This window comes from Corvus kubaryi, unplaced genomic scaffold (assembly GCF_017639235.1).
Source record: "Corvus kubaryi isolate FWS band 111438036 unplaced genomic scaffold, C.kubaryi_AGA036_p1.0 76, whole genome shotgun sequence".
Taxonomy (NCBI): Eukaryota; Metazoa; Chordata; class Aves; order Passeriformes; family Corvidae; genus Corvus; species Corvus kubaryi.
The window spans coordinates 6,936,332-6,950,804 of NW_024582063.1; the positions used below are offsets into that span (position 1 = coordinate 6,936,332).

The window sequence follows — 14,473 nt, forward strand, 5'->3', positions numbered from 1 at the left end:
AAAAAAAAAAAAAAAAAAAAAAAAAAAAAAAGAAGAAGAAGAAAAAAAGAAGAAAAAACTCCAAACCTGTTTCTTGAAAGCTCCAGTACAGGACCAGAAAAGTGAAGACCGTATCTGCAGGCACCACCACTACTATGGCAAATCTGCCTCTAGAGGGCATTGCAAGCTAAATGTTTTCCCTCACAAGTGTTGAGAACATCTTGGATCAGCCCAGAAGGCAGTTCTTAAATTACCTAAATTAAGAAATTTTGCTGTGTTTACTACATCAGCTATGTAGCAGTCAAAAAAACTATTGGGCAGCAATACTGAAGGATCTTTAATCCACTGAGCAACAGCAGATAGTTTTGGTAAGAATAGATGTTACCAGACATTTTCTAATATACTTGAAGCTTCTCAGGATGAGACAGGTTGTGAGCCAATTTTTGCACATAGCTCTTTCCTTTTAATGCCTTTGCCTGCATCTTTCTACGAGCACTGCCATCCCCACAAGTGGTTGAATCCAAAGATCATTGGTCTTTAGCAAAGAGGTGCAAAGCAGCTTTGAACCCTCAGCACCTGGCATGTAGAGGCCAGTGCATCTGATACAAACCAAACATCATTATTATTAAGGTCTATGATCTATAAAAATTGCTCAGATATAGGTGGGCATCAAGGTATTAGGTTCCAGGCTTTTTGTATGTAAGACAAAAATATGTAAGTGACACACCATGAGATGCTCTGGTAGTGCAGTGGGAGGATGGGTTCTTCCCAGTATGTGCTGTTTTCTAAAGGTGTTGTTAAGCCTCTGCAGACATGCAGCAGGAAAAATCTAAACAGTATTTTTTTTCCTCTGCACATGTAAACTAAAGCAGTTCAAATTACAAAAACTAATTTTCTTCTGCTGAAAAGCAAGGGCCATTCTTGTCTTGCTGCATGCTGAAGGCCCTATTTTGTTATTGCAGAGAGCAGCAATCCGGTCCTTTGCTGTAGTTTGGCTATGGATGCTTTACTATTCACATTTGTTAAACTACAATTAACTGAAATACATTCAATACATTCCTCTTTTTCTGAAGACTGATATTTGTCAAATTCCCTACCATCACAGTGATTCTTCTTGATTTTCAGGTACTGCTGTGAGAGTTTTGCTAAATGTCATAGTAAACTACATTTCTAAGAGGCTACAAGTCTTGCAGGGTCATCAAGGTCCAGGAGGTCCTTACAAATTTTCAGCTCATTTTCTGGTGCCATTCTGTGTGTTAAGATTTTGTACTGTGAGAATAGATTTTAACATCTCCTATAAGAAAGAAATGTCTTCTCTGAAGTACATAGCATGTTATAAACCAACAATTTTATTAATAAGGAAAACCCAGAGTATACAAAATGTTAAAAAAAACATTATTCAAATATACTCGAAAAAGCAATTTGATAATTAAAACAGAAGGGGAAACTATATCAGTAAGAAAGTTATACAGGAGTAAAGTAAAACCACTTACACTATCAGTATTTATACTGATAGACAGTTGGTTACATAAGGACATCATCAAAATTCTTCCTGTCTTGTTCATTATATTACTGCAGTGAATAGAAATATCAAAATTTTAGCTTTAACTGGCTTTAGTTAAAACTGTAAAACATTTTGATTTAAGCAAGACAGCAAAACAAAATGGCCCCTCTAGAATAATTATTAAATAGTTTGTCTAAATGTAAATGAGAAAGTGATGGATATACTTAATGAGAAATAAAAGGATTCCGGGATTATACTGTGGCCACACAAAATAGTTTGGATGCTATGTGCTCATGAATGACATAAATTCTGTTTGAACTCCAGATAAAGAAAATTGGGTTCCCTGTGAAATACAATTTGCAAAAGATGCCCAAAATCCAAACCTCACAGGTAATACGTTTGCTACTTTATTAGTTTTGTGGATGCTTATTTATCTAATAAAGTAAACAGACCTGGTTTTTGTGTAAGAATGTTTCTGGTTATCTACATAGAAACAGAAAAGCTTTGGTATTTTTTTGGTAAGAGGAGGAAAGGTGTCTGTGTATCAAACAATTCCCATTGGAAGTGTGTAACCTCCTTCTGTGCTCTGGACCCTCAGCTATGAGCACTACCACCCTGCAGTAAGGGCTGAGTGGGAGGCTTTGCTTTGTCCTGGGGTCAGAGATACTGAAAGGAAGAAAGAGAAAGAAAGATTAATCTGATAAAGGCATTGCCATTTCTAATCGGACTGATGGGAAACTGTGGTAGGAAGTTAAAGAGGCAACACAGGGTGAATTACTGTAATGAACTACCTTAAAGCTGGAGCAATCAAATAGATAGCTCTCACATATAAAAATTACTGTGCCATCTTTATTCATCAACAGTTTTGCACAAGTGTCTCATGTTCAATCCCTTCCAGGAACAACTAAAGCACTCTGATACATTGGATCAGATTAAATCTTATCTGGGAAACTCAGCAGCTGGGGTGGCTGCTTCCCACTTTCCAGACTTAATTTTTCTTAATACAAATAAACTTTTTAAAGCTTCAAAACAACAAACTCCATAAAGTAATACCAGTAAAGCCCAGTGTCTGCTGTTGCAACCTGCTGGAATGGAGTTGGAAGGGCTTTTACTATGGTGTGTGGTAGCAGTAAAACTTTTTCAGATAGCCTGACAGGCAAAAACCTAGAGAAGGGAAATTTGTGACTCCTAGTTTATAGAATCATAGGATGGCTGAGGTTGCAAGGGACCTTAAAGATCATCCAGTTCCAACCTCCATACCATGAGCAGGCACACTTTCCACTAGACCAGGTTCAGAAAGTATTGATACAAGCAGATATTGAGGTTTTCTTCACATTTATAGGGGCCAGAAGAATCAAATGAAAAAAACTAGTAATAAAAAGCCTACCACTAAATAACAGATAAACAGATATATTTGATTCAAATATAGTCAAATGATATGAAAAGCAAATATGGTATCATAGAAAACTCAGCATAAAACTCCTGTAAAAATTCACTCACATGATTTTAAGAATCAGCTTATAGTTTGATCTTTAGATATGCTGAGATCTTCCCATGATGCTGAATTCCTTGAGCCTTTTGAAGTGGATGGGCTCTGAGGATACTCAATATTTTGCAGGACTGCTTGCTAATGGACAGAGGAAAGAAGTATCAGTTTTGTGTCATCAAATGTGTTCTTCCGACCAAGCATCACACGATTATGTACTCACAGCATACGGGACTAGGAGTAAATGCACAGGTAGTGATAAAGGAAATTAAGTGGAAATAGAAAAACTGATCCAGTAATAAGGTATATATGTTTTCAGAACTCTTTTTTTTTTTCAAGACTGAAATTCTTTCACCCACAGAAATGCTAACAGGATTTTAAATAGTATTTTATCTTCCATGTAGATGCCTATCCTGCACTTCTGAAGTCACAGATTGGTTAAGGATACCCAACAAGACTGAAGATGATGAACAACCCTGATGAACCAGATATGTTTATAGTTGTGAGAAAAAAAAGAGATACAAATTTCTAAACTTTTTTTCTTTTTTAGAGTTAACCTCACTTACAAATGTGTAATAAAGAAATGTGATTCCGAGTATTTTATTTGATGACTCTGGTTTTGTATCCTAAGTTGATAATACTAAATAAAATATAGCAGAAATAATTTTCTTAAGATAAATTTTTTTAAAAAATAAATATTTTTTGATAAATCTTGGAAGCCATATTGCCTAAATATCAAGCAAAATCACTTAACATTACTTCAGACACAGTACAAATCACAAAAGGTGTATTTTATGGGACATTCAGTCAACATGCTGCTGTATATTTGCTGAAATACATTTATTGACTACTTTTCATGTGTCTTATAGTTTGTAGTTTCCAGGACAACTACACTATTTGCCCAGTGCTGGAGTAAGTTTTTCCAAACTTTTCAAAGAGAGCAATCGATGAAAACAGTGTTTCAAAGTCCTAGAGAGAAGAGAGACAAAAAAATGATGTTAGGCTTAAATGGGTTTGCCTTTTTTTTAAGGTATTTCAGAGTTCTAAATATTGTCTTCTAGTTACATTTTATTATGTAAGATAGAATGTAAATTATGCAAAACAGTGGATATTAAATATACATTTTTACATTATATGAATACTACCTTGAAGAGGAGCACAAGCATTTTTAATTGCAAGAAAATATGTATTTTAAACTCTCAGCCGCTATAAGAACTGCAGAAATTTCCTGCTCTAGAAACTAGATTTTAGAGCCTTTGGCAAATCATGGTAAACAAAAGTTTATTCTCCTCCCTGGCAACCAGGCAGGTTAAGGAAAGCACAACAGCCCTGCTATATTTTAACTTTTCTACCTTGCTTAACTTTGAAATATGGATACTAAACCAGCTCCATAAGAAATGGTAAAAAAAAATTAATATATATTACGTAAATATTAGTGGCAACAAATTGATTAGGAGAAGCAGGGTGATCCCTGAACATGTGTTTTTCCCAGGAAAAGTTCTTACTTATTACATTTAATTTTTTAAATGCAAATGCTTAAAAATCTAAATTGAATAAGGGAAACACAAATGAAACTATGCCTTAAGAGTACGATGTCAATTCAGCCAACAAACGAGAAAGTAAAACAAACTAAGTGTTGTAAACTATATTTTATTTGTCTACTTACTAATAAATACTCCTAGTAAATTATTAGCAAGTCCATGGTATTTAGGATCAAGGTATTACAGTCCTAATAAAATTATTTTCTCTGAACCTGAAATACTGAGGATAGTATAACAATAGAAAACACTTGGTTTACATTAAAATGGTTTTTACTTTTAGAAAGTAACATGCCACAGATGAACTCTCAGCTTTTTAGGATTTGATGGTTCATTTTTAAGAAGTCGCTCTGAATACTTTGTACTGTTTTCTATTGACAACAAGTAGCTCTGCAGAAGTGGATGAAATTGAAACATCTTCATGGGATGTCTGAGGCCATGAGTGAATGAAAGTGAAGTTTTATCTTTTCAACTCATTTCCCAATTTGAAAGGCTTCATTTTCTCTTAAAAAGAGAATAATTTTTTTTTTTTTTTTTTTTTTTAATGACATGAAACAGAATTATCACTCCCTGGACAATTTGGATTTAGCTGCTTCACAAACAACAGTTCAGCTGCATCTCTACAAACAGAGCACCTCTGAATTCTAGTAAACGTCATGCAAACACTGACTGGTCCCACCTGCATTTCATCTGCATTGCACGTTGCCAAAATGGAACCATACCATTTCTTACATCTCATAATTAAATTTGTTAACTATGATTCCTCCAAAATTCTGGTGCATAAATCTCAAAATAGCAAGGCAGATATACACTCAAAATTAAATAATCTGTGTGTGGTGTGAAAGTGAGTACTATTCCATTCTTAAATGATTCACAAGATTTACTTTTTAATCTTTCTCTATGCCTTTGACTGGCCAATTTCTTATTCAACAGAAACAGCCTACTTGCTTATTTTCATATTAAACTTTAAGCATGGCACAATATTCTAATTTTCAGTGTCTGTTCAGCATCACAAGCACCTTCTTACTGCAGGAAAAGTTGTCCATATAATTATTATAATAAATATTATAGTATCTCCAACACAACTGCAAATGGTTTTCTTCTAAAGTGAAGCTAGTTATATTTAATTCAGTAAATTAACCAGACTAATTCTGTTCATGGGAATGGAAAAATCAACAAACCAGCTTTAGTTGCTGAGAAAGCAAGCAGATAATCCAGCAATAATTTAGGATTAAGCAGTAATTCAGAGCAGAACACGATATCCATTATTTTTAACATAGGAAGTCTCTTATTAATTAACGCGCAGGACAGTTACGTAGAGCTTAACAAATCGTGAACAGTTTAACAAGTGGTGAGCGTTGGGTGAGACAGGGAAACCAGTGAAACCTGTGCACCCCCCATATCAGGATAAAATCAGGAATGGGAAGGCTGAGCATTATAGAGATCTTCATTTGCTGGAGCAGACGGCTTTTGCTATTAGGATTCCTGGCCAAACAAAAACAATTGGCTGCCAAAATTACCTCCTTGGGACGATTTAGGAGCCTTTGAAGTGAACAGTGTTTTTGAGCTGGAACTAAGCCCAGGTCCAGCTTCAAACTCAAATCAAAATGACAAAGAGGAAATTTTCTGTGCCACACGCCCCTGCAGTGTAAGATTACTTTGGTTTGGCAGCTGTACTGTTTATCTTGTTATTTAAAACTATTCCACTAGATGCTCACAACTGAGCATTTAAACAACTGGCTCTGATTATGACGACAGCAGTTATGTTTGACCACATTTAGGAAACATTACAGAGTCTGATGGATAAATAAAAGCATGCTGACTTTAGAGTTACATTAATCAAAGAAGTTAAGAATGTATACTAGATAAATGTTATGCTAGAATTAATATAAAATGTAAATATGTTTTTAGGAAAAAGATATTGTTTCTGTTGTTTCTGTATTTGAAGATAAAGATTTTAACCAGATTTCGACAGAGAGATAAAGTAAGGCCTGAAAACACCACCTGGCCTTGCAAGATCTACCTCACAGAACTGAAGAGAGTCTGTGTTACTGTACCATTGTAGCAGCATAAAGGGAAAGGAATTGGAAGCCAGGTTCTCACGTCCATCTAATGTGATGGTGAAACGACAACTCAAAACATGCAGGGAAGCCCAGCAATGCACTGCTCATTGATTCTGATAGGAATCATATTGAATTTAAGCTATTTGCTACATGGCATAGAAGTTATGAAGTTATGTAAATAATCCTTTTGAAGAACATAGGTTGTGAGTGGAGAAAAACTAGCTTCTTCAAAATTAGTTTCACCATCAGTTCCTCACTGTTGGTAGCTGGAATGAATAGGCTTACCAGTATGAATTCACACATATTGGTGAGCTTGACCCTATAGTTTTGCACTCTCAGGATCACGGGAGCATGGAGCTGAGCTTTATGGAATTTTTCCACAATGCATTCTTAAATCATGTCATATAATTCTCAGCATCGGAGACCTGTAATTCTCAGTACTGCAACCTACTTTTAAATTCCCAAACAAAGTTGTTTGTAATGCTTCCTTTTTAAACTTGTCCAGGTTTGACTCCTTTCACTCTAGTAAATTTTAAGTGACTCAAGTTCAACTGACAGAGCTTAACAAAACCTATGGACCCTTTCAATACATTTGACTACTTGAGCTTGTGAGCTCATCAGCTCGAAACAATGGAGTCAAAAAAGGTGGCATAAAGCCACCAAAGATTTGTCTCAATCAGCACTCTGATGTCATAATGAGACTTGCCAAATGGTTACATAGTCTATATTTGGAATGTTATTAAAGCAAATTCCAAAGACATTTTTCATCTGACTATGCAGACTTACATAAATACAGATCACGTACAAACGCTGGCAAATGAACAAGACCTTGTAGACCTTCATATTGGTTTGGAGGCCTTTGAAAATGCCTTCTGTGATATTCTAGAAACAAATTTGTACTAACAGTGTTTCTCTCCAAGCAATTTTGAGAGTACTCTACAATATCCTGTAATATAAAAATGTAGTTCAAAATGAGATAGGAATTACAATTGAGTATCTTCTTGGAAATGTAATGAAGTAGAAAGTCAGCTGCCTCAGACCAAAGCAAGAATAGACAAACAGCAGTAGCATATCTACTCACAGATTGTAAGGCAGAGAGCACTATTATTACCATTTATCCTCAGCTTCTGCACACACACTTCAGGTAATTTCATATATCAAATCTCTGAAGTCCATAATAATTATGAAACTGTTATGCATGTGATAAACTTGGAACAATAAGCATACAATAAACTCACATTATCTGATTTATAGTATAGCATAGTCTTTTCTTTCTCTGTAATGACAAAATTTGGGTTTGCTGAATAAGCAGGGATTTGGTTGCATAAATGGAGGTTAAAGTTGTGTTAGGTTGTGCGAATATAGATTTCCTTCATAGGTGAGTAGAAGCAACATGTGCAGAAGTGTCAAATATAGATTGTATAATGAAAAGTATTCTCTGTAATGTAAAGCATTCCATCAATAGCAGATATTCAGAGCAGATATTCAGAGTCCTTTTCTGAGTCTATCTAAAAATACTAAAGACAATGTATAAATGCATTATGGCAACCATGGCACCATGTGCTGTGAGAAAGGTCAACAATCCATGAAAAGTTTGGACCTCAGAAAAATTCTTTTGTAGTGCTGGAATTGTATCTGTTGCTCCTGTAGTGAATTAGGTCTCTTCTGTTCTTCTCTATATAAAACACCCATTCTAAACATAAATTCTGTTAAGAATTAATGGCAGAAGAAATAACTGAAAAATGAGCACAGCTGCTGGAATCATAATTCTATCTTCATGCTACTCAGTAGTAAAACCAGGAAACAATACTCTGAAACCAATACCCCACAGGTGGACACCAAGACTTTAGAGGATGCAGTGGGAAATTCTGCACATATGTCCCTGCAGCAGGTACGTTCTTAGTGTAGGGTAAGCCACTGAGCAATCTAGCTTTCCCACAAAGCCAGGAAACATCCCACATGCACAACTCCTTTGGAAACCAGGCAGTACTGCCAAGTGTCACTGTAGAGCTGTACTCCACAACCCCACCTGTTTAACACTAAGTGGTCATATTTAAGTGTTTCCTATGATCCTAATGCTTGTAATAGTGAAATTAGAGTCTTAAATTGAGCTGTCATAGTAAGCCTCCTGACCTTTTAATAGCCACAGAAGTCTCTAACAAGGAAGCAAACCAGAAACAGCAAGCTTTTAGACAAGTAAAATGTTGATCCAGCTAACTTTTATTCTCAGCAAATTTATCAATACTGGTTAACAATACTTCCAACTAGTACAGGGCCTTCTGACATGACAAAATGAGTGTAACAACCCATTCTGTCAATACAACACAAATGTCATTTCAAGTGCTCAAAACCCACTAAGCTACCCTAAAAAAGATTGATTTATCTGCTCCAGTGTTTCTTTGGGGCAAACTTTTCTCACAACTGAAACCAATTAGTGGGCCTGGCACTTGTAGTGCAAAATGTAGGTCAGCATCAAGTAATAAAAAAGTATTGACTTTTCTCTGTCTGTAAGCAGCATGAAAGGGGTGCCATGGCCTTGTCGTATATGAAAAGAGCTCCATTAATTTCACTTATTTCAACCAGGGCTGTCAAATGCTAATGCTTCTATTGCACTTTTCACACAAAGTACATTGACACCAATCCTGGCCCCAGTGTAACAAGTTTACAATATTTCAGTCAGTGAAAGGGGTACTATAATTTTTAATTCCCTGTTGTACATTTAGTCTCTTTAAGCAGCACTGCTCATAAGACTTACTAAGAGATATGAGCTAGGACATTAATAGTGGCTTCACACTTCTTCCCATGGGCAACAGAACCTATTTCTTGGGCACAGCTTCAACAGCTAATTAGCCATAAAGTTCAGGACACAGTTGTTTGGCATAACTCTGTTTTTGTGGCTGGTGGGCACAGACTGCCAGTTTTACTTTCTGCTGTGGAGAAAAAAACCAAAACGTAGGAAGAGGTCTTCCATGACTTAAGGCTATAAAATTGAAAAGCTAATGTGTAAACCAATTGGGTCAACCAGCCCATAAGAGATAATAACAAAAGCCTGGATCATGCCTCAGGGACTGGATCTCATTGTGTCAGCACAGAGGTATTGACTTCCAGGGAAAAGCATGCCTAATCAGAGTTCCCTGCCCCACAGCTGACAAGGGACCACTGCTGTGATGAAGGGGGTAGAATTGCACCTTTCTCTATTCAGCTGACCAGCACAATGCAGAGGAGGAGAAGGAACCAACATGTACCTCCTCCTTCAACTGTCTACTACTGCTACCCATTTGAAAACCTCTACATTTTGTTCTTTCTGGTAGGAGCAATAAAGTTTTCATGGAAGCACAGGATATTTTAGTAGCTTCTCCATATTGTGGATAGACACAGCAGAGGTCAAAACATTATGATTCTGTTTCCCTCTATTCTCTGCAATTTGCCTTCTAAACTGACTTTTCTTTTTTTCAAGTGAATTTTATGGTTCTTGTAGACAAGCTTGAGGACTCTGAGTGTGATGTCTAACTCATTCCCCAATTACCTCCTGCAAATGCAAACATCACCACCAACAATAAAACTCTTTGATTTAAAAAGACTGGGTGACTATGGTAGAAGGCAATTTTCTACTTGCTTTAATGACTTTGTAAGTCTTACCCTTTGAATCAACTTGCTATTAGATCTTAAAATAAAATTATATTGTACAGCCATCATAAAAGACAACTTTATAACCTTCTGTGTTACGCATACATCAGGCAAGTTTCTTTCTATTTGTTAGTTTTAGTCTTTTATTGACATTATGATAATGTGTTGTAGAAAAGAATCAGGAAATTATGTTCACAGTAGGAAATTTAACAACACTATTTTAATATCCTATCTTCCAAACAGAAAGAGAAAACATTAATTGTTACTTAATTTATGTAACAAACATGTCATTATTTTTACACTTAATTTTTCATGGATATTTATAACTATCACTGACTCTTACATGTTTTATCTTTTATGAATTAAAAATGAGGAAACCAAACTCAAACAGAGCTTGCTAGAAGTTACGAAAGATTTCTAATGATGGCTTATGAGTTTGAAAAAGCACTGACTTGATAATCACATAGTTTTAGATATTTTCTGTGTGATGTGTCAAGTATGAGCAGCACAGCGATGTGTGCTCCCCTGGGACAGCCTAACATGGAAATTATAACTCCATTCCTCCCTTTCTGTAGTATTTGGAGAAGTGTTCTGCTACTAATCTGTGCTCACTGAAGTTTCCTTTCATAGCTCAGCAGCTAAATTGTGCTAATTTGTGTTTTGGAGATAGTTGGAGACAACTGACAAAAATCAAGTTCTAAAACCGCTTGTCATCACCTGTGCAAGGTAGGAGAGGATGTGTTCTAGGCTTGAAAAGAGCCTATTTTAGCTCCTGCATGGTTAGTAGCAGTTTGGACAAAGGAACAAAAGTGTATCGCGTTTCATAGCTGCACAAATGAAGCTATGACATGACAGAAAATAATGTTGCTCTTCAGAATGCAATAGTTTGAGCCATTGTACAAGGAAAGCACAACTATTCCTAAACTAGTAAGATATTCTGCGATCGCTGTGTTCATTAAGGATTACAAATGTGTCAACCCTTACTGTCCTTTCTCACAAGCAAAGGCAAATTATCTCTGGGCTTTGATGGAAGTTTTGTGCAAGGAAGGACAAAGGGAAAAAAAAGGGCAAGGATTTGGTCCAGTAAATTACTTTTTCCTGTAAGTGTTGCCTCTGTAAAATTAACCTGGGATCTGAAACTAGGCTATCCTTTTTGTCATGTGTAATATAACCAGCAATGAAGATTTGTGGTCCAAATTTGCATTTGTTACATTTACTTAGTACCCTGCAGTCATTGTTGTTGCCCAAGGGGAAGGAAGGGTGGAATTCCCAGCTGTAACCTCTACATTCATTTATTCCATTTATTAATGATCTGCAAGCCAGGCACTGTCTGGTCCTTCCTCTCAAACATGGACTAGCTTTGCAATGCTTTAGGAAGAAATACATTCTCCCTTATAAATAACTGTTCAGTTAATTAATTTCTTTATGTGTGTAAAGCTCATCTACTGAAGAAGAATAAGTCACCCTGATGTAGACACTTTTCAGGTACTTTTAGACCTGTTCAGAGTTGGTATCAATATTACAAGTATAGTTTGCCACACAAAGTTACAGTGCATGCTGTACCATACTTTAGGCAATGTTATGAAACATCACCCAAATTCTATTCTGAATGTCTGTATATGAACCAAAATTGCCAAAGATAATACTCTATTTTTTCAACTATGTAGCCTTCTTTTACAAGTAAATTAAATTAAGAAACCAATGTGAATTTCTCCGCAAGCTATTTCATACTTGGATACCCTTGAACTTTACTGAATCTGGGCTAAAAAACAAGTGTGCAGTTGAAATAGTTCAGTAAGTATTCAGAATCCCAAGAGATGTTTATTTGCTATTGTCATGCAAATGCCTACCTCTTAGAGTGTATTTTAACCAAATATTTTTGAAGAGGGGAGTAGGAGTTCATCTTAATCTATTTAAGATGTATAAATAACATTGTCAAGAATGAAAACACTCTAATGAGAAATATACAACCCTTTAAAGAAGTTATTAAATCTGAGGTGGAACTATGCTTAACACTGCATTCCTGTGTACAGAAAAACACAGACTTAAAAAGCATCTGATGAAAAAAATAAAGGACATATTTTTACCACAGTGCTTGTATTTTTAAACCAACTTCTTGTCCCGCCCATCACACACACTCTGCTAGCAACAGGATTTGCATGAGAAACTACTGCACCTAGGGATAAACATCCTGACTTATGCCATTTGTAAGCTGCCCCTTCATTGTCTGATCTGTTCAACTATCACATTCTCTTTCCAGCTGAAAATAAGCCAGTGCCAAGTGCTCACTGCCAAGACAAGCTCAGATCCACTTTTAACCTGCAAGACTAAAGCCAGAAAATGTTTAACCTGCCAAGATCAAGTTGCAAGTCTCTCTAAGTTGCCAAAATCTTGCCACCAGGAGTCAAGGAGGAAAAAATCGGAGTTTAAATCCTCAAGTGAAAATATTTTTTATCTTATTTGGCTTCTGATATGCAGCAAAACCAGTACTCCAGTTAGATATCATCTGGTTTCACATGGTTCTGGATGACACTTTCTAACCTGGTTGCTTTTTGTGATGAAATGACTAGATACATAGATCAAAGGAGAACTGTGGATGCTGCTGTCTGGCTGAGCTTTAACAAGGCTTTCAACACAATCTCCCAGAGAATCCTTTCAACCAAGTTGGTAAATTATAGTCTAGATGTGCAGACTAATAGATGTAATAGCTGCCTGGAGTCTCAGGTTCAAAAGGTAGCAATGAATGGCTTCTCATCTAACTGGAACCTGGGTACCAACGTATTTCCTCACGGGCTGTCTTGGGGCCTATCTTAATATCTTCCTTAGAGACCTGGAGGTGGAGATGGAAGGCACTCTGCTCAGGTTCCTGGAGAACACCAAAGTAATGGGTACCATGGAGACACTCAGGGGCTATCACTCAGAGTGATGCAGACAGGCTGGAGGAATGGCAAAGATTCGCCCCAGAAGCAAAGCAGGCTGGAGACTGACGGGCTGGGCAGCAGCTCTGCAGAGGAGGACCTGGTGGTCCTTGTGGGCAGCTGGCTAAACATGAGTCAGCAATGTGCCCTGGCACTGATGAAAGCTAAAGAGAAAACCAGCTTTCCTCTGCCAGAAATATATGCTACCTTCAGAAGAGACAAAAATGATCAAACAGGAATATTTTCTAATTTTGCAGGCAGCTTACTTTGCAGATGGGGCTAACACTAGAGAAACTACTCATCTCCCATTCAGTGTTTACAAGTGTTCTCAATTATCAATAAAAAAGGAACAAAAGCTTTTAGACTAATACCTATTGCTATTTTTTCTGTCTTTACGCATACATGATAACATATCTTCTTTATATGTCATGTTTTCAATGGCACTTTTTCTTCTGTGTAAATCTGCCAGTTCTTCGATACAGTTCAGGAATAGCTTCAGCTACAGTGATTACTCACTCAGGTGCCACAGATTTGTTTTGGCATTGGCACAAAGTCAGTTCTGACAAACCTGCTGATTAGACGCTTTGGGGAAAAGAACAGCTGGTATTTATAGCCAAACATTGTTTCAGATTCAACACTGTTCAGAAAAATTATATGGATTACATGTACTAGCACAAATTTTAAAAATAGATTGCTGACTAATTCAAAAACTAAAACCATGCTGCATTGGTTCTGATATGAATACATGTTATGTATATACTAAATGCAACAACTTGTGCTGCAATATTCTATGGTAGTCCATAAGCAAAAGTTTATTTCATTTTTCAGTTGGACAACTTCTGAACTAAATTCAACACTCTGTTGGCCACATTGAGGAAAGAATTTAGCCTGAGACTTTAACATCTACACCTTTAATGTCTATACAGAACTTTCAATGTATAGCTGAGTATGATTATATCTTATAAATGAAGAGGAACTGGGAATTTTTACAATGTTTTATATGCTAATTTATTCATTGACAGTGTAGTAGCAATACAAGTTATACTGTAAAGTTTCCCATACTTCTCTGAGGACTTCAGATTTGAACTGAAGTGTGGAAATTCTTTAAATAGCAACACATTTTGGTCTTCCTTTTGCCAAAGGCTTGGGCATCTGCAAAAACTACAAATCATGTCAAACTCTTTGAGTGATATATGGAAGACCACAATCCACTAGGAAATAAACTAAGACGAAGTCATTCATTTCATTTAGGTCTTTCAGTGGGATTTAAACCATCCAGCCCACAAACCATGTCTCATGAGATTGCAGTGTACATCCAGCCCACAGTAATAATGATTACTATACATATATGTGTATAT

The 14,473-nt window shown here is 36.4% G+C and overlaps 1 protein-coding gene across 2 annotated transcripts in view; it reads right to left on the minus strand.

Moving 5' to 3' along the window:
* Positions 1-1,350: 1,350 nt before the first annotated feature.
* The window catches only part of SPATA17 (spermatogenesis associated 17), an 88,389-nt gene continuing 75,266 nt past the window's right edge, over positions 1,351-14,473 (minus strand). Inside the window, exons 10-11 of one of the 2 annotated variants that reach the window (XR_006020245.1) lie at positions 2,984-3,938; positions 1,351-2,149 (exon numbers count right to left, since the gene is read on the minus strand). Coding sequence is in view for 1 of the 2 variants with exons in the window: in XM_042051626.1 (XP_041907560.1) it covers positions 3,858-3,938 (81 nt within the window). In the remaining variant the exon portion in view is untranslated. Of the gene's footprint in view, positions 3,939-14,473 lie in introns of both variants that reach the window. The other variant, XM_042051626.1, reaches the window with a different exon arrangement.